This window comes from Myiozetetes cayanensis, unplaced genomic scaffold (genome assembly GCF_022539395.1).
Source record: "Myiozetetes cayanensis isolate MyiCay16 unplaced genomic scaffold, myiCay2020 scf5-8, whole genome shotgun sequence".
Taxonomy (NCBI): Eukaryota; Metazoa; Chordata; class Aves; order Passeriformes; family Tyrannidae; genus Myiozetetes; species Myiozetetes cayanensis.
Window position 1 is genome coordinate 76,585,659 of NW_026087742.1, and position 21,215 is coordinate 76,606,873.

Genomic DNA, 21,215 nt, shown 5'->3' on the forward strand with positions numbered 1-21,215 from the left:
TACTTGTATGCCAGGAGACATTATAATGTACCAACGTGACATATGGCAGACAAATACTGTGTCTTGGATCTTTGATAATTTTTATTATTATCTTTATTTCCTTTCTGTAGCCTTTCTTTCTCCATCCTGTAGCTATTGATTTTTTTGGTTGTTAGTTATGTAGGAGATCAAATGTTAAGAAGGAGATAACCTGATGGAACAGAAAGAGGCAAAGGACATTTTACTATCAGGATGAAATAAAAGAAAGTATGACTGTAGGAGAGAAAAATGAGCAGTTTGAAAGCATGAAAAGAGTGGGAGACTACATGGAAATGAGGTTGATGAGTAGGTTTAGAAACAGATCAAGTTAAAGCCTTTGGGTTGGGAAAACTGAGAGACTGAACTTGCTGTGGAAGTTGAGGGGAGTGCCAGCAATAAGCTTCAAAGTAGGAAGGTGAGGTTAGGAAGAGCATGGAGAATTGGAGAAAGGTGATAATAAACAAAGAGATAATCAGTTAACAAGTGAGATCAGATAAGGTCTGCATTTGGATAATAAGTGTAAGTAACTGAAACTCTTTAGTCTTAGTGATGTGGATTTGAATTTGTGGACTTCATCATTGCATAATGCTGAATTCAGATGTACTGCTTGACCTCTGTATAGACTTCAGTCTGTGCTAGAGGCAGAGTGGATCTGAGGCTGTGCTCCATACAGGCAGAATGACACCCATTTGGTGGTACCTGTGGCGGGTATCACACCTTGGCTGCACGGTGCCCTGCTTAGACAGAAGTCTGTCCAGATACTCATTTTGCACCAGGTGTTTCTTGTTATGTGTGGGTCTTGGACGCAGACAGATGAGCAGATCCTGTTGATCAGGGTATATAGTCCAGAAAAGTGCCAAAGGAGAGATGGAGATGGTGTCAAGAAGACTCATGCAACAGAGACAGGAACAAGGAATAAGCAAAATGAGGACTATCCTGCAAAATACCCTGTTGGCACTACCTAAGCTTGTGACCACAAGCTCTATGCATGCATTTTGTGCCTTGTCCTTTTCTTTTTCCCCCACTTTTGTTCCTTATTTCCACATACTGATTTCAAGGTTGACATAATCTGTATATTCTAAAAAGAGCTAAATACCAGCCTGTGTTTAAAAAACAAAAGCAAAAATTTTGATTTCAAAGTAAATTTTTCTTTCCTTTCTAAATGTTTGTAAGAATTGTTTACATTATAAAACTTGAAAGTAATATTTTGTATGAGAAAGATCTTTACAGAATGCTAGCATATCAGCCATAAGTTTGATCTTATTATGAAAGTATACATAAATGTATATGCCTATGTACTATGCCTAAATACTTTCTTTTAAAAAATTAATAATGCTGGACTAGTACCATAACTCTTAGGTTAATGCTCGCTTATGAACTGGAGCAATATTTTGACTCCCTGCTCCTGACCTGAAGCTAGTACTGAAGGTTGCAGCAAAATTTAGAAAGTATGTTTTCAATTCTGAAAGACTTTTTTCCCTCTCAATGTAATGTGGTAAGTCACAAGGAAAAAAAATCTACAAAAATGACCCAGCTGTAGGAGGAAAAATAAGGAATTAATGATAAGTTAGTGTAACTAGACGTATGAGGTACTCTGATTTGTATTGGCAAAGGAGAACCTCTCTCATTTTGAATCCCAAATCTGTTCAATGATTCATTTCTCTAAATTAAAATACCTTTGCCTTGTAAGCACTGATGTTAATAGCATTCATAATGCATTACAACTTTCACTAGTGCTTTGCATTTGAAAATGTAGCCTCTCAAATTGATTTTGCCACTTTAAAATGTGACTTAACTAACTTATCAGGAATTCTTATAGGCGTATCCTTAAAACTTTTTGCATCTCTCTGAAGTGTTTATATGATGCTTAATAGTGTCTGCAAGCTGCTGTTTTACTCAACTTTCCTGAATTTCAAACATCTATATTTTACTCTCTTATATGCTTTTAACTAAGGTATAGTAGATGCATTTTTGCTTCGGTACTAATTCAAAATGTAATATTCATTTCTTTAGAAGACATTTTTGTTGTTGTGCATGCCTAGTGTTTTGTATGTTGTATATTGCATTCAGAATATTTTTTTCCTTCTCACCTATCCACAAATGCAATGCCGTTCCCATGATGCACCTCTGCTTGCTGTTTACCTGTATGTTAATTCGCTTGACTCCCATTGGCCCACTGCCATCATGTGCTCGCTGCCTGTTATTAAAAGACTCAGTCGACTGCCAAAGCAATGAAGCGACCTCTCGAAGCAACTGTAGACCTGGTACTTTGACCTTTCACCTTTTGCTTTGCATGTAGCTTTTTTTTTTTTTTTTTTTTTTTGGTTGATTTTATTTATTTATTTTTTTTCCTTCAGAGAAGCAACTAATGAAATTTGTATCGCTTTACTTTTCAAACATCAACCGGAAATGATTTCACATACTCGTTAATTTACCGGAAGCTCTATTTATCCATCTCATTCTCATACGTAATAAACCGCAGACTATTTAGTTTGGTTCCTAACACAGTTTCATCTTTTTTAAATCTCTCATGAAAAGTCGAATTGAGATAAAACTGCTTTTGTAATTGAAAACGTGTAACGTAATCCATTAATCTGTATAATAATAGGAAATTATATTTAAACTAAAAAAATAAAATAAAATACTTGGCAATGAAACACAAGTGGTTTTTTCTCCCTGTAGTATTTGAAAACCTACTTAAAGGCAATGCCATTTTCGTTGCTCTAAAGCAAACGTTTCTTTTCAGTAGTTGTGCTGCTACAGTTTTAGGTTAATGGTACCATGCTTTTGCTATCAATAACAAAATTTCACTCATTTTACATTGCTGTGCTTTGAGTTAATATGCATGGCGAGGCATCTTTAGCTGCTTTAAAAAATACTAAGTTTTTGTATTTATATATATGTTACAGACAACGTCTTAAAAATGGCGCCATTTTAACTAACTTTCTTATTTACAGGCCTTTCCTCCTGGTGTTCTTCACCCTTTACCAAAGAGACAAGCACTTGAAAAAAGCAATGGTGCCAGTGCCGTTTTCAATCCCAGTGTCTTGCACTATCAACAGGCTCTTGCCAATGCTCAGTTGCAGCAACATGCAGCGTTTATCCCAACAGGTATGTTGTACCCACACTGAATCAATTTTGTGTTTCTTGGGTAGCCTCCCTGTCAGGCAGTTGCACTTAACTGACTCCTGTCCCACTTGAGGTGAAGTCTGCACGGATGATTACACATTACTTTAATTCCTCTTGCAAAGGATGGCAATTCAAGGAGAAATTTCAACATGCTGTTGAGCTGCATTTTTGCACATTCACAGCCTTGCTCATCATCGTCCAGAGTTTGCCCCTTTTTTGCCTACCTTAAACTGGCTGGATTTTGACTTGTATCAGCCAGCACTCACCTAGATGTCAAGAGGGCAAAGTTCCGCTAACAAAAATGCTGGGAAAAGCATCACACTCCAGAGATGCCACAGCATCCTCCTGCTCCCTTGGCTGCTGTTGTGCAGCCGTGGGGATCATCCCAGCTGCATATGAGCACCCTGAGACGGGGAACACCAGCCATAACCTTGCAGTCAATACTGGCAAAACACACTGCTCGCTGTAGCTGCACTAAATGACTTTGAGGCATCATATGCATTTTTGTGGTTCTCATTTTGGAACACCACCAGAACTTTTCCTAGCATTTGCGGCTCATAGCTGGGGTTATAATTCCTCATAAGGATGATCTGAAGATGAGTGAATGTAATTTACATTTCAGTGCTCATAACTGTAAAAATCAGAGCATTCAGAGATGGTTTGAACAGCACCATGGCTGGTGGCAGGGCTTCTCTTTAACACTGTGAGAGAAGGAATGTGCTAGGTGCTTGTGTAAACAGTAACAACATAACCCTTTAAATTATGTCAGTCACCCCCACTCCAAACTTCCCAAAGGTAAATATCCTGCCTAAAGAATTCTGCGATTTCATTCATAATTAACTGATAATGTATTTTAGTATCAGAATGTTATCCAGTGTGAACTTCCAGAATCGTTTAAAACTACGTGTTTACAAATGCATTGGACATTTCAGCAATGTTATTTTAGTTTATAGAAATAATGTCGGTTAAAGAAGGAATGAAACTCAACACATGATGATTTCCCAATCTATCAGCATTCCCATATGTTTTTAAAGATAAAAAACAAACACAGATGGCTTTGACTTCATGGAATTTTTCTATAAGGCCTCAGTAACAACCTTGGAGCCTGCCCCCGTATTTATAATAGTAAGTTATAGCGTGCTGTATTTTTAGCACATTGGTGCACCAGAATATCTGTGGCAGAAAACACACTGACATTTATGGGAGTGTTTGGGAAAAAAAAAAATCGTGAGACTGCCTATTTGGACATGAATGGAAGACTGCCCTGTGCTTACAAATATATGCAGAAATTTCCACAAATTTATTTTACATTGAAACCCTGAGAATTTGCAGCGCGATAGGTGTTTTTCCTTCTTAAGCACTCCCTTTTGGGGCTTATTGCTATTATTTGCCAAGGACTTTAAATTAACTATGGAAAATACAGTAGTTTAAACCTTTTTCAGTGAAAGAGCATTTGGATATTTTCCAGATTTTGGAGTGTTCATGCTTCCTTAAGTAGCTCACTTTTTGTACTTTTATTGTGTGTCCCTCTTTCCAGCTAATGGTTGTAATTATAGTTTTATCTGACAAATTTCTGATGGCGGGAAGGGTGGATCTTGGAACTAAACCTTACAGGCCAGGTGGTTGGCAAGCCCCAAAACAAGTGCATGAAAAAAAACAAAAACAGAGGTATAACGTAGCAGATGGAGCTCAAGCCCCAAAGTAGAAAACCTTTCTCAAAGTGATGAACCTCCTGCTCTTTTCAAACACCATCAGCACCTAGAAAAGATATTAGAGAGAGAAGTGGGGTATGGGACAAGGTCAGGAAAGGGAAACCCCCTCTATATGAGTGGGTGTCATGAGCTTTCCATTAAAGATGCTGCATCGATATTCCCACATTTCCTTGGAAGGTTGGATTTGGTGGGTGTAAGGACTGTCATGCCACCCAGATCTAAGGAGCAGTGCATGACATTATCTGTTGCATTTTAAATGATTATGTGGTATTTTCTAAACTGATATAATTTTCAAACGTGTTCCTTGTGTGTGTGTGTATGTGTGTGTGTGCGTGTGTGTGTTAAATTTTAAAACAAGTTTTGCTGCTGGAATATATATAAAACTTAATTGTTTTATATAACTCCTCTGCTTTCTTAACCACTGGCTCCCCTAACAAAAAGTGTGGGGCTTGACTTAGCATGGCTTACCTCTGAAGTTCTGCACTTTGTTTGTTTTACATCGGTTTGATTGCTTTGTCACCTTCTCCTTATTGTTTGGTGAACAATCTTAAAAACAAGAGACCTTTTCTCTCTTTCCATTGCTGTTTGTTAGTGTTTCTACAGCCTCTAGAGGAGGAACTTTGTGTATTCTCTGGGAACTGTTCTTGGGTAAGGTCATTCATAGTTACACCAGTACTGCGAGAGTCCTATAAGGGGCTGCGGTAGTAATTAAGCAGGAATACGAGGGAGCATATTCGGCTTTGTGTCATATATGCAGGTACCTGGGGCCAGTCTCCTTCCCCGCGTGCCTTCACCAGCTTGCTGTATGTACTGTACTGAAAATATGCTGATGTCTTTCTCCATTTGGTCTTTCCAGAAAGGTTAAGCATTCCAGGCAATCAGTCCTTCCACAGCATCTCTGAGGTGCACTGGGGGCCTTCTGCTGCAACATTACAGACTTTGAGGTGTTTAGCTTGGGGAATTGTCAAAGTAGTGTTTATTTTCTCCAGAAGCAAGGCTCCTCCTCCAGTTATGTTAAGAATGGGTACATTAACATCAAACGCAAATTTGGCAAAGCCCCTGCAGAATAATATTGTCTTAATTTCATTTTAACTTCTTTCTCTGCCTCATGTCAGAAAGTTGGTGAATGTTGATCTGTGCAATGTTGAGCTGTCTGAATTATGCAGTGAGTTCTAAAATTCCCAAATAGCGTGACCTTTAACCAAAGATGTTTCTATAAACAAAAAACCTGTTGCTACAAAAGTACTATGTGAAATGATAAAATTAATAAGTAAAAAGTTTATGAAGTATCCTGAATATGCACAGAAACGTGCCAAAAATCACACAGTATATTCAGGAGTTTAGTAACAACACAATCACCTTTTTGTGCTAAAGCAAAACTATGAATGACCTTACAGTTTCATTTAACTAACTTACTTCTTTGTGGTTATGCTTGAATCTCACTTTGAATGTTAACTCTAAACGGCTAACCTGTTTCTTCCCTTTATCCACTTTTTCCACCTATCATTGCATGACACGCAGGGTCAGTTTTGTGCATGACACCCGCTACCAGTATTGGTAGGTTCCAAATTTCTTTATTGATCTCTTTTTTCTACTGTATATGATGTGTATTCACTTGTTTCAAAAATCCTAGGTGAGATTTAGACACTGACTAGAATTAAAGGTTCGTTTGTCCTTCTGGTTGACTTTGCAGAGTGTTTAGATTTGTAGATGGAAGCTGCAGTTTAGATGTGATATCACCTGCTATAACAACTACACTGCAAAAGCATAATACCATGAATTCCAGTCTGCTTTTCAGTTTTCAAAGTTTTATTTCTCTTTATATTTTATATTGGCTAGTACTATAAAATCATAAAATACTGGAAAGAGCCAGCAAATTTTCATCAGTGTTTTAAAGTTTCATAGTGGTGTGCCTATTTCTCCTTTGCTGTGTGTTAGAAAGTTTTATCAGCGTTTCCCAGAAATGCCTACTTTGATCCACAGAGATTCTGTTGAAACTTGTGATCTGAATCTCACTCCTCCTTTAAATATATTTGCAGCTTGAAATTAACATTTTGGGCATGCAAGGGTGAAGTCCAATGCGACAGCCTCTAAGAAGTAATCTTTCTTCTATAGCCCTATCCCAGTGATTTTATTTTTTGGGTTTTTTTGGGCCTACTCAGATAAAACAGCTAAAATATCAAGCCTTTAAAACATCAAGTTAATAATTCCCCCATGAAGATGCTGATTAAAATTCATTCTTAAAATGAGCAAAAGCAGTGACTTTCACAAAATCAATCTTGCTTTTTTAGATCAAACAAAGTAATATTTATATCAGGAAAACTATCATCATCCCTCTCCTGATTTTTGCCTCAAAGCAGATGGTAATTTAACTCTGATAAAGTCAAACAGTTACGCAGTGCTAGTAGGAAAAAATGCGTAAATTGGATTATAAAGGAAGACAGCGAGTATCTGGCTTACTTCAAAATGAAGATACATGAAAATAATTAATGTTTAATTGTGTTTAAAAATTAAGATAAACATTGATCAGTTTTCTTCCCAGTTCAAACCACTGGGGCTTTTTTTAGTAGAATTTTATTTTGAAGTGATTTACGTCTATATTGGGGGAAAACAAATAACCTCATATAACAATGCGCAGGTAACGGGCTATTTTGGTAAAGACCTCATTTGCACAAGTAACCACCTTCTTAGAGACAACAGAGTCACATTTTCAGTGGTCCTTACTCTTTTTTTTTCTGGGAATCGCCGATTGTGTTGACAACCTTCCTTTAATTGTACTTGTAATAAGCTATTTTCCCTTTTTTTTTATTTCTCCGCCACGCTTTCTCGCTTTGCACTGTGATTGCATGCCATCTGCCGGTTTAACCCATGACGATGGCTTGCCGCTCTTGATATTCACCATGCCAAAAATACCACTTCTCTTACCATAATGCTGCACCCTCCTGTTCATTGCTTCCATGGTTCCCCTCCTGAAAGTACCCATGATGCACAACGCTACGGCCGCCACTGTCTCTGCAGCAACAACTCCTGCAACAAGTGTTCCCTTCGCCGCAACAGCCACAGCAAATCAGGTTTGCTCCTTTTAAAGCTTTCTTTCACAAGATCCTGAACTCTAAATGAGTGCTGAGATTTTTATTTTAATTTTTTTTTTTTTAAACAAAAAAAATTCTCCCGGAGAATTTTTTTTTATTTCTGTGTTTACCCCATCAAATTTTACGTTTATTTTTAAGTCGTTTATAGCAAGTGTTTGTGGGACAGGTTGCACTTATTTAGAGTTAACATTTGTTGCAAATAATGATGTAGCTGTGTTTTGTGTTGCGATGTTTGTACTTAATTATTGTGTAATTAACCCAGCTGGAGTTAGAATCACCATAGTATCAGACTACTTACAAAAGTTTATTATTAACACCTAACTTCAAAAGGAAGATCATCACAGGTTTCAAACATTCAGGTGTGTTTATGTAGCCTTCTTCATGAGGTGTGTGCAAGTGACTAATTTGTAAGCATGGAAGCTGTCAAAAATGACAACCAGGACAAGGAAGTTGGGAAAAAAATTAAAAAATGGAATGTTGTCTGTAAATGCTAGTGACCTAAACAGCACTTAAGATATTTATGACTATGCTTGCTTTCCCTTTGAAAGTGTATCTTTAACCTGGGAATCATATTTCCCTAAAGAATGATGTTGTTAGTAAGAACCCTGAGGGTTACTGGCTGAGGCAGGCTAGGAAAGATGGTACTTCCTCCTCTTCTTCTGCAGTTTGTTATGTTAATGGCAGTTTTCATTTTGGTAAGGTTTCCCCCTCCTCCTGTAGGACCTGATTCCCAGGGAAGACGTATCTGTTGGAGCCCACAGTGCGTAGCTTTGACTCCTCCGTTGGGGCTGTAGAGATTCCCACCCTGATGCACCTGGCATCTGCCAGGGGAAGGATTTGCACAGCTGTTGGGTTGCTCTGGCTTTTCTGTTGCTTTGGGACCATACTCTGGCACTTCCATCTAAGAGGTGTTTCCTCTAAGAGGTTCTGAGAGGTCAGACTGAAGAGGAAGCAAGCAGATTTGCTCACTAAGAGAAAGCAAAGGGCTGTGTCCCCAGCACCTTTCCTTTTGTTGCTCCTGGACAGACTGACAAGCTGCTGCAGATCCAGTAGATACTCTCGCCTATTGATTCATTCCCCTCCACTTGCCAAGGGCTTAGAAAGGAATCAGTGAAAATGTTTTGCTTAATAGTGTTATACCAACAGGTTTATTTTTTTTTTACTCTTTTTCCCAAAACTATTTGAGTATCCCATGGAAAAATTGCAAGAGTTTATTTATAATAATTTATGAAAAATATACTACCTCTGAAATACACCCTACTTCCTTAAAGAAACACAAACCAGTCCATTTTCTCTGAAATACATCCTAAAGAAACACAAACCAGTCCATTTTATCTTTTTTTTTTTTTTTTTTTTTTAAGGTTCATTTGCCAACATTGTGGCATTTGTGCTTCTAGCATTTTTACCAAGAGTGTTGTTGTTTTATGTGTACGTTCCTGAGAGCTAGCTTGTTAAAAAATGCTTGGGATAAGGATGAAAGTACAGCAGACAAATGGTGTATTTCATGGTTGTTTCCATAACAGTGTCTGCAGCAGACAGTTCTTTGGTGGTATCCAATGTAGTTTTGTGGTCCCAAAGTTGTGACAAAGGGACTTGAAGATGCCAAGGGACTATGAGAAAATGGGGTCGTTTGGGTCAGCTAGGGACCCTCTCCAGCACAGTAATGCAGCTGGGGCAGGTCCACCACCTGTTCTCCTGAGTGTCAGAGGGGCCAACAGTGGCTGAAGGCAGAATAAATACATGTATGCCTAGAAAAAGGACCAGTAAGCAGTCTTTTTTTTTTTTAGTTAATGGGAACACTTTCACACAAGTAACTAGTGCCACAGAGAAGACATAGGTCTGCCTTAATGCACTTTCTCATCTAGCAGGATGGCAGGCAGAGCCCCTCCTTTCCCAGTGCAGATTTTGTTTGTGTTGAAGGATTAGAACATTTTAAATTTAACAGGAGTTATAGAAAGTGTCTGTTCTTATTTATTTAGTGGCATATATTTGTGTGTGTGTATACATACAACTCCACGCTGTAATTAAGGGATGGTTTAACAGGAGGATGGGTTTTCACTTCTTTAACTTCAGTCATTTGGAAATTTGGCATTCAGTTCGTCTGCTTTTCTATGTCCATATGAGGGCAGGGTAAAATTGCCTTGGAGGGTCCTACCTCTTTCTCTTGCCCGTGGAAGGAGTGTGGGTATGTTACCAAAGGTCTGCACTGCTGCCTGTGGAGGAGATGAGTCCCACCCTGGCAGCTGTTCTCACTGGCTTCAGTAGTACGTGCCATCACTCTTGTCTTTGTTTTAGTCATTGCAAGTCTTTAAAAGCAACTGTAGAAAAACCATCTATTTCAAACTAGGGTAAGTAGTTAGTAGTTACTTCTTTATAAGAGACAAAACTCCCAAGTTTTCTGTTTATTTACAACCTCCTATGATTGGACACAAATGTACAACACTGGGAAAGGTCCCACAGGAACTCTGTGGTCCTAACTCTCAGTATTTTTTTAACCCAAGAAACAAAACAGGAGCAGGTTATTAACTTGACAATTAAGATGACTTTGTTCATGATCATAACGTTCTTTGTGTCCTCTGGTATGGATTTAAACTCTCCCAAGTATTTCAGACAAGGACTTTTTTTTTCCCAATTAGATAAAATTTCCTTTCCTGGTCTGTGCCATATCTCTGGGGTACAGCTTCCTCTTTCTAGTGTCTCTACCATACTTCATTTTACAACCTGAAGACTTCAGCCCATCCCATTTCAGCTCCCACAACTTCTACTCACAGTGCTAGGCATGAAAAGAAGGTTGTAGAGGGGCTTAATCATTTAGTTTAGTATAATTTGGCTTAGTATTTTGACATGGGGAAAGATGTCTGGTCTTCCTTGGATTGAGTGTGGTGATCCCTGTGTCCTTGAAGCACCAGTGGAAGGGAAAAGTTGACATCCCAAAAGTTAGAGTCTCAGCTAATGGCTGGAAAAACCTAATAACACCGTTGGGTTCAGTAAATTATTTAGTATGTGCCGTCAGCTTGTATTTTGAAAAAAAAAAAAAAAAAAAAGAACTCTGTCTCATGTCTTCTGTACGTCATTTCTTTCAGAAAATAGCACAAGTAGCAGCTCAAAATGTACATGCATTGACACACGTAATCAGTCATGCTTGACCAGCAACTCTGGGCATTGTGTGTTCAATGTATGGCACGAGGCATGTGAGAAGATTGTGTAGGATTAAAGGCTATACTGTAGTACATCTGTGCAGGGTGACACCAGTTAAGAATACGTGGAAAATTGGGAACCTCTTGCTTTTCCTGACTTACAAAGGGTAGGTTTTAAAGCCAAAATCGTTTTCTTGCAGTGTACATCAGAGGGGAAGAGCATCGCTTTGGCTGAGTGCAATGGAAACAGGATGCAGCAAAAATGCTGCAAACCCTGCTTTACAAAGGCTGATTAAAAACTATGTTAATATAGGAGCTAGTGGTTGTGCTGCTCACTGTGTGAGGACATCCCTTGAGGGAATGTCCCCGCTTACTGTTATCTGCCAGGCTGTGGTGAGACGATATGGAGGGGGTGGACTTCAGCTCTTCAGTGAAAGGCAGGTGGGCTTCCAAAGGTACATGAGGAGTCCAGGAGCATGTCTGGTCAGAGATGAGAGGCCCTTCCTCTCTTCCTTCTTCCCCCCCTTCACAGTTGCTCCAGCCATTCCCTTCAGAATGGGGCTGGAAACTTAAGCTGCTTAAATGCGCTTCAAAGGTAGATCCTTAATGAACTTACGTTCAGGTGTTTCAGGATGCTGATAGCATTTCCTGGGAGCAAAGATTCAGGTAGCGTGAAATGATCTTGAGAAGCAGTGTTAGGGCATGTATACGGAGGGTTTGGTCCTAGCTCCCTCTAGTGCATACATGTGGAGAGAGGATTGTGAAAGTCTTATTTAAATATTCAGGTTTTGTGTGTAAATATATACTTCAGAGAATTTTAACAAAGCTTTTAATTGTTACTTCTGTAGCTAGTGTACTGGCAGTACTCCAGCAAGCAAGGAAACTGTTACCTGCTCTGCTTCTCTCACAGGTAGAATCACGGAATCACTTAAGTTGGAAAAGACCTCTAAGATCAAAGTCTGACCCTTAACCCAGGACTGCCAAGTCCACCACTAAACCATGTCCCAAAGTTCAGCACATCTTTTAAATACCTCCAGGGGTGGTGAATCCACCACTGCTTTGAACAGCCTGTTCCAGCATTTTGACAACCCTTTCCGTGAAGAAATGGTGTCAGTATTCAATCTAAACCATCCCTGGTGCAACTTCAGGCCATTTTCTCTCATTCTATCACTTGTTACTTGGGAGAAGAGACCAACCCCCACCTTCCTACAACCTCCGTTCAGGTTGTTGTAGACGGAAAGATTAGTATTTATTGATGATTTTAGGCTAAGAATGTACAGTGCTGTAAATTCAGGATGATAGAAAAGACATAGATCTTAAGGAAAATTATTTGGAAGTTTGTTTCTCTTCTTGTTTTACTATTTGCTTTGTAAGTAAATACAGGATTAGAAACTTAAGGAAAGATTAGGTAGAGCTCACTTGGAGGGAATGTTCATGTTAATGCAAATGCAGAAAGATGTGACTCCTCTACCCTGCGTGCCGAAGATGGTTTAACAGAGGATGATTTATCCTAACATTATTTGAGAGAGGTGTTATTCTGGATTTTTGGGCTGAAGTTCAATTTTAAATAACCGCAGCACCTGCTTGGGAGGGCTTTAAATTTCTAAATAGAAAGCCTTTCTACTGCTTCATTTATATATATGCCTTGGTGAGTCCTGCAAGAATTAAAAGGTTAGATTTAGCCCAGAATTAAGACTCTCTAAGTGTTGGTGTCTGAGTGTGGGTGTCTGTGTGCGAGATACAAGTTTAAGTACCCATCATAGACTGTGAAGTTTATCAGCCCAGTCAGATGAAGTCTAGAAAGTAGTATGGCTTGTCCTTCAAAAGTCTCACAGGGCTTGATTCAGTTGCCTAAAGATTTGTCTAGTGACATTTAAGATTATCCTAAGATGGCCTTGGATGTCTAGGTTATCCAAGACATTTTCACAAGCTTGGCAGGTGCAATACAGGACCTACAGGCAAATATACACACTTACTTCTGAACTGGCAGCTGGATGAAAGGCAGGAGACCTTAGCCAAAACGGTACTAAAACCCTGGTGAGCAAATGACCCAAGCCTGCAGTGGGTGATCACAGGCCGGGATCTGCAGGCTTTGTTGGCTTACTGACTAGTTTTTATCACCTCCTTGAGTGTCACAGGGGGTTAGGACACCCGCATTTCTGTGTCCTAATCTGTGTCCTTAAGATCAGATGGTGCTTGCTGAGTTCCTGATTATTAGATGACATTTACCAATTTCAAAAAGATTCCAAATCATGTGAGTCTTGCTCATGTTGCATCAGTTCAGAACAGTGCATGGCTTTATATTCTGTGCGATGAAGATGGATCAGAGACTGACAGCATTAAGATAGCATTACAAAGGATGCTGCTTAAAGATGTTATTTAGTGACAACAGGTTATATGACCTTTTACCAGGAAGGAAAAATTAAAGCACAGATCCAATAGAAGAGTGAAACATTCATAAGCTGTGTCTGAAAAGAAATATAAGATCAACAGGCTGTCTCATGCTAAGGCTTGTGATTATCTGGCACAGCTGTTTTAAATTATGCATCAGCATTCTCACTGAATTAGGTGGCAATTATGCAGATATTAATTATGAAATCATTCAGTAGCCTTCAGTTTTGTTAAAATCTGTTAGAAAACAATGAAGCAAAAATAAAAATAGTTATGTTTGACAAAAGCAAAATTAAAATATTTGCCCCGGAATTCAAAAACTAGTTAACATATTGTAAAATACAAACATCCCACGTTTTTGCGATTTGAGGTACCGTGTGTGGTGGCTCCCTCGGGAGGGAGCAGAGCCAGCACGTGCAGCAGCAGAACACCTCTCCTTGCCAAGGTGCCTGCAAAGGCAGCACCATTCCCAAGGGAGGCAGATTCTTCTTACACGAAAATGTTGGCACCTGCTCGAGCAGATCTCTCTTTCTGCATAAAGCAGAAGTGCCAGTTGCTCTTGCAAATATTGCCTGGTGTCCCCCAAAAGAGCTTCCTCTCCGGTCTACTTCTCTAACCCTGGGAGGCCTTCTGGCAGGGCACAGGGTTGTCCATAGCACTGCTGACAGGCTTTTACTCTCTCACATTCCCTTTGTTCCTCATGGAAACCTGCTGTACTTGTAAACAGAGGCAAGAGTAGCAATATACTGAGAAAATAAAATTGAAAAATCTGGTAAATAGTAGCAAATGGACTTTTTTTTGTAATTTAAAAGCAAGCTTTTGTAAAGGAAGGTGGGAAGGGAAAACAAATGTAAGAACTTTACAAATAAGAGCCTATACAAAATTCTTGTTAGTGGTTTGAAAATCTTTAATTGCTGTTTCTGAGAGAATGTAAAGAATTTTTGTCTTTTTATGACTGAAAGTTGTGGTGTAACAATTCCATAAAATCTCATGATAAATACTTCTCTAGAAAATTTTGTTCAGAAAGGGCAATTTGAATCTGACATTAAGAAGTCAAAAAAGGAGACAGAGGAACAGGTTCCTTTCTGAGACAATGTTTGCAGGGAGCCAGCCCAAGGCAGAACTGGGCCTAGGAAGCCCATCTATGGTGTCTTGGCATGTGGAATGCAGGACTGGACATCTTGCCTTGTATATGTACCAGGATGGAGAAATGAACCTAAATGACCCTTGATCATGAAGAGTCAGTTCTCTAGAGAAGGTATTTAAATAGCAATAGCTTGTCACAGTAGGAAAGGCAAACTTAAACTGCTTACTACCTCTTTCATACTAGACAAACAGGAATCACAAGCCTCAATTCCATCTGGTTATCTTGTCTGACACCAAGTTACAGCTAAGTAGCTGTAACTTGCAGAATTAACAGTTTGCAGACTCAAGAGGAAGTTTCCAATCTTAAAGCCCACACCAAAACTTAGTTTTCTTAAACGGTAAGGTAGCAAGGAAGCAAAGCCAAAAGATTACCCTGGAAAATGCAAAGGAACTGTATTTTAATCTCATGCAAACTTTAACCAAGTCTTTGTTTTACTTTTTCTCTGTAGATGTTGCAGGCTTCTGTGGGCTTGCACACAGAATTTTAGATCACGTGCTTACATACAAGAAGCCAGTGGGAAGAAATGGAAAAGTCTCTGATTTGTTTTTAGAAATTCTCCCATCATACCCCTCTCCTCAGTGTAGGATTAAGACCTGACTTCTTCTGATAGCCTGCTAGATGGCAGTGTCACACAACATCAGCAGTAAGCAAAGGCAAACACTTCTTTGTTTAATATAAAAAAAAAAATCAAAACAGATTTCCTTTTCCTGTTAAAGACTTTCAACTTTCATTGAACTTATCATTGAAATTTTTTTTAAAAAGTGTTGACGATTGATATGATAATTTCCTTTTGTTTTCTTGCTTTCAATTATTCAATAAATGATAATTTGACAAGCGGAGTAAAGTCTTTTGGGGCACATATTTATTATTTAAACACAGGAAAATTTCTCTAAGGTCATGTAATTTTGTAGGCATTTGGGGAAGAATGAGTTTGTTTCATGGTGTGTACACACAGCTCATGTGAGTCTGTGTTTTTCCATCATAAAATTTTAACAACACAGAGCAGTGCAAAGCTCCAGATGTACTTGTTTGGGATGCTGTTCTTTGAAAAAATTGCATCTGCACATCTCTAGTTTCTCCAGTTGTTTTCCATTGAATTAAACAAAAGTCATATTTTTATCTCAGTGTATGATTTATTTCCTACCTGAAGTGCCAGTTTTTGGCTTTGAGTGTGCAGGAGGCTGCCCATGTAGAAACATCTGCCACAGTAGAAACATTTATTTATTTATTTATTTATTTATTTATTTATTTATTTATTTATTTGTTGGTTGATTGCTTGTATTCGTCATGACTTTCAGCTGAAGGCAGAAATTTGTTAACTTGCGTGACTTCATTTTTTTATGCAATATTATCTTTCATGACGCACACTAATATGTTACACACACATCTGTTAATGTGAGAGCATTCAGATAGAAGAAAATTAAGGAAGTGGTAAGTAGTCAAAAGTCATGAAGGTTACGATTTCCTTAGAGAAGTTATAAATATAGTGAGATTTATAAAACTGACACAAGTGTTATAAGCAGGGTGTCTGATGAGTAACTTGGATGAACATAAATTGGGTACCTTTCTGTGTTTGAGTTAAGTTCCAGGTGTTGCAGTGGTCTTTCTCTTGCTTGGAAGGAAGTCTGAACTGGAATGCCAGGTTTTGGGAGAGGAGGGCTTTCGGGGTGGCGATAACTGCAATGGAACCTTCAGAAGTGCTACCCATGCTCCGTGTGCAGTGGTGCATTTGCCTAAAAGGGATGCTGTAGCGGAAGCCTCATCTTGCATGATTTGGGCATGCACGGTGTGTGAGAGGAAAATGCAAAGCAGGTTTTGTTAAAAGGAAAAAAAAGCTGGGTGAGGATGCCTAGGAAAATGCAGGGTCAGAGAAGTAACACCCCTCCAAGAGGAATATGGGTACTTTCAAAGATAATGCACAACTTGTGCTTGGCCTTTCACTCATTTGTGCTCTCAATTCCTCTGCATAAACCTTTTCTGTAAGTTTCTAAAATTCAAGAAGAGAAGGAAAATGACCTAAAAGTAGTAAGTAAAAACCATAGATGATTGCAGTAGCTTGGACCTGCTGAAAGGTAAAATTGACTGACTCTTTAAAATAGTCAATATGGGTGCTCCCATATTATAGCAGTGTTTTTCTCATTTCTGTGTAGTCTGGCTGTGCAATTATTTAAAAATAGATTTTGATAGAATATATTAGAGTACGTTATGATCAATTCTTAGCACTGCATTATTTATTACTTTAAAGAAGAATAAATAAAGCCAGATTGCTTTCATTTTTAGAACAACTAATCCTGATTCTCCAGAGTGAGTAAATACGTATTAAATTGAACTTAAGTATTATACATTATTACTTGAGTAAATACCTACCAAAGCTCAAAAGTGAGCTAAGGAGTTGGCAGCACAAGTGGCTTTAGACTCTCTTTCAGGACTTTGTGAATAATAAATGAGACAAATGATGATGCTGAACCCTTGAGCCCTTTGGAATCCCTTAATTGCCTTGACCTTTTTTTTAGATCATCATGAAGAGTTGGATTCAGACAAGGTCTTTGTCAGCTTTATGACACCCTGATGGCCAACAGCTTGTGCCTTATGGAATGAAAGTGTGCTAGCAGATGTGTCCACTTCAGCATGGACATCTGACTCTCACCCTTTTCCAGAGGCATATTACCAGCATATGGGACAGGCAGAACTGGGCACCTTGCCCTTTATATACAAATCAGAGGTCACCTTATTGATGAGCAAAGTAGACCAATATATTGGGGTTGCATTAGATTAATTGAGAAACAATTAGATAAAATCCTCCTTCACCCCTGGATGGGGAGAGGACCATGGTTAGTGAGGGAAACAAAGTACATATACACTAAATATACAATGATAATATGATGGAAATGAGAATTAAGTTTATGGCCATCAAGAGCAAAGGAAAGAAGCCAGGCTGCATTTAATGTGATTGAGAGTTGGAGCCAGCTCAGCTGTTAGCCAGTCGAGGACAGGGACAAAACCTATCCTTTGGGAGAGTCTCAGTGGGAGTCCTGGGGTGAGGGATTTGAATGCTTGGGATGGTGCTCCATGGAGGAGCTGCTGTGGAAGCTATGGGAAAAGGAGGTGAAAAAGGCCATCTGTAAAGCTAAGTAAAAATTAAGTATGACCAGGCATAACTGATACAGTAGAGATTACTCTCAGTAAGTGTCAGAACATTTACTCATTTTTTTCCACTTCTAATTTAAAAAACAAAAACTAAAACAAACAAACAAACAAAAACCCAAACCACCCTGATTTATTTTGAAGAAACAGTGCACATACCACAAAAGAACATTCTAAGAGAAAATAAAAAATAAAGAGGTGGAAGCATTTCCCAAAGACATGGGGAAATATAAATAGTCTTGGGTTCCATGTCACAGGGAAGAAATACTTGGTGTTAGATTTATTTTTAGAAAGCAGAAGTTATGAGGCAGCCTGATATGAGCCGGCTGTCTGAAAATATCTGTTGTTTTTAATGTATATCCCAGATATATCTGGCCAGTCTGCTACTTGTGGGAAAAACATGAGAACAGAAAATGTCACTGTGGAAGGATTCATCTGTCCTGATGCAGGTGTCCAAAAATTATATACCTCAGTGCGACCTATTCACCACAGACTCTTACATTTGGTGGAGGGGAAAAAGGCATCATGAGCTGATAATCTGTCTCGTGCTAAAATCAGTTGGCTGAGGTAGGCTAGTAAGATGTAAAATGGGTAACCAGCTGAGGCATTAGTGTCTGAAATCATCTGAGATGAATCTTGTCTACAAGAAACTCCTATGACTACTACACTGCTTTTAAAATGGAAGGCTGAGCAGTCCAAAATGTTTACTGTGTATTTTTGGAGGGATAAGTGCTTTGCAATGCAGAGGTCAAATACAATCTTAAAGCCCCCTTAAAATATATTAAGGCTTATAGAGCACAGTGTCATTTGGAGTAATAATTTCAAAACTTCTGAAACAGAAACATGTCAGAGGTAGATGCAAAGTCATGTTTTCTGGCTGATCCACTGTGACAGGTCCTTAGTTGAACAAGAGTTCATGTACAATGATTCATGCAGAATGGTAAATTTTCTGTATTCATCGTTGTATAATAAATCTGGTACTGTAAAATGAATTTAACTCAGAGAGAATAGAGCTTTGTGAATTGTAGCTTCAAAACAGAAAATCTCAAACCAAACAGTGTTTTTGAAATTCCTAGTACCTAGTAATGATTCTCAGTAATTTGGTTAATTCAAATGAACTGTTATCAAATAAAGCAGTAACCTGGGAGTCAAAAAGAGTTCACAAAGGTGGAATTTCCACCTTATTTTAACAGACTCTCAATTTTACTTTTTAAGTCTTGAGGCAATGACTGATCACAGCTGCCTTTGCTGCATCTGAGGAAATCCCAAGCTGACGCAGATTTGTCTGCTGACTACCATGGTCTGGTAGTCAGTGAGAAGTTGAAACCATTGGCAGTAACATCTCTCTTGGTTATCATTCCCCTGGATGACGCTGCAGAATTGTTACCATCCTTAGGAGCAACCCTGTTTGAATTTAGGGATTTTCCTGTGTTGTACAGGGGGCTTAATGACCCCTGTGATCACTCAGGCGTCCTGAAGGTAAAGATCTAAAAGAGCTGTGCTCTGGTAGAAAAGAAAGAAAGTCTTGGCATTTAGGAACTGAAAAATGCCACCTCTTTAGAGATGGAAAATTTGGAAGAGCAAATGCTTCTTGGTGGCTAGAAAGCAGTTTGCAGAAGTTTAGGTTCACTCTATGTGTTACTAGTTTCAGTGAGCTCTGGTAACTACCACTGGCACAATTTTAGTCATTTTAGTCTAAAGGGTAGCCAGCTTTCTGCCACTTTTAACAGGTACCAGGCAAGAAGGCAATGGAGAAGGTACCCTATATCTGTGATTACCTCCGAAAAATGCCATTTCCTGTTATTAAATCTTCTGTGTGTTACTGCTGCAGACTGTAAGAGCCAGGCCATTCTGCTTATGCTGGAAATAGTGTTCTTATTAGATCTCTCAGTGCAGCAGCAGAAGGTATGTTTTCTGGCACGTCTCTATCCACACCTGTGGATCTTACAGAGCATGAGAAAATGCTTTCCCATGCTTGACCTGTAGACCTTTGTACATGGAACAATGCACACCCATTGTATAGACTTGTTTTTTAGGGGTTTATGCTTGTATATACACTATGGTAAAAGTGTCAATACATTATATCCCATTGCTGTGGAGTATAATGATATAATAGTATCATGGCAAATATGGCAAGTCATATAGACCTACATCTAAGATGTAATTCTTCAAAGTGTAGTGAACATGAAGATGGTTGGACCTACTTATAAGTAACGAGGGAATGCAGACTCTGTAGTAAGTGTTTGCAGGCATGTTCCTTCACTGGTGTATTCTTTACAGCTTCTTCTTTTTCAGCATGCAAGTGATGGGGCAATTAGCAGCGATGCAGACTTAGATAGCCTCTGTCTTCCATCACAATTTATTACTTTGTTTGTAGATTAAACAGAAGAGGTTCACAGTGTGTTTTCCATGTAAAGTAGTTTAGCATTTTATGTTTCTCTGTCAGACACAGTGAAAAAAAAAACAGTTGCAGAAGCTGATGCCTGTGTACGTAGCTGTGGCAAAGTTGTGATATCTTTTAAGAAATAGGGTGTGAACATATAATTAAAGAGTATGGGAGATGTTTTACACTTTGTGGCTGAGGTTAAAAAAGTAATGTAGCTCCTCAGTTCTGTGACTGCAATGGAGAAGCTTGTTCTGAAGGAGACACTTGAGGTTTTTTTCCTAGGAGGACTCCTACGTGTACTAGAAATAGTCGGGTGCAACATGCCCTAGTTACATCCCCTGTCGAGGACTATGTGGTGGGAGCAAGCCGGCTCCGTAGCCACTGGCAGTGGGAGAAGCATGGCAGTGAGGGCTCCAGCTGCTCCTCTGGCACCCACAGCCCGTAAACAGGACATGCTCGCACACAAAAGGAAAGCGTTCACGTCGTCTTTGCTGTTTCCTGAGTTTTGACAGGAGGAGAGAAACAGGAGGAATAGGGAGATGGCAGTGAAGTCCTTATCCTGGGCTTTGCCTCTGCCACTCACCAGGGCAGGGAAGAGAAGTGGTCCCTGCTCTTTCACACTGCCCAAGACCCCTCTGTCCTGCCTTGCACACAGCAGGGTGAGTTAATCACACTTGAGTTAATCGCAGTGCCAGGAATAGTCCTTCCATTTTCCCATGAAACAGCCTGAGATTAGGGCCTCTGCATTCTCTGTCACAGATTTTGGGGGAATTGGGAACATCGGACTTGTGGGACTATTTGAGCAAAGAAGTCTTGGCATAAGGGGCAGTTATCTGTCTCCCTGTATAGGGAGGAAAAAAGCTATAGGAAAATGCAAGTTTGTCCCCTCAAAAGTTGGCAGACAGCATAGTCAGCTGCAGTTCTGAAATTCTGGGGCTTTTTACACTGAGTAGGTTTCAGGTTATGTCCCATTAAATGAGACCTTAGGAACCTTTAAATACACTTGTGTGATTATGGCTAACCCAGTATAGCTAAAGCTGCTTTATTAATTACATTGAC

At 39.2% G+C, this 21,215-nt stretch overlaps 1 protein-coding gene across 1 annotated transcript in view; it reads left to right on the plus strand.

Moving 5' to 3' along the window:
• MBNL2 (muscleblind like splicing regulator 2) overlaps window positions 1–21,215 on the plus strand; it is a 94,130-nt gene that overhangs the window by 68,116 nt on the left and 4,799 nt on the right. The window contains 5 exon segments of the mRNA XM_050332461.1: window positions 2,229–2,282; window positions 2,976–3,021; window positions 3,024–3,129; window positions 6,381–6,416; window positions 7,836–7,930. Of these exon segments, the coding sequence (XP_050188418.1) occupies window positions 2,229–2,282; window positions 2,976–3,021; window positions 3,024–3,129; window positions 6,381–6,416; window positions 7,836–7,930 (337 nt within the window).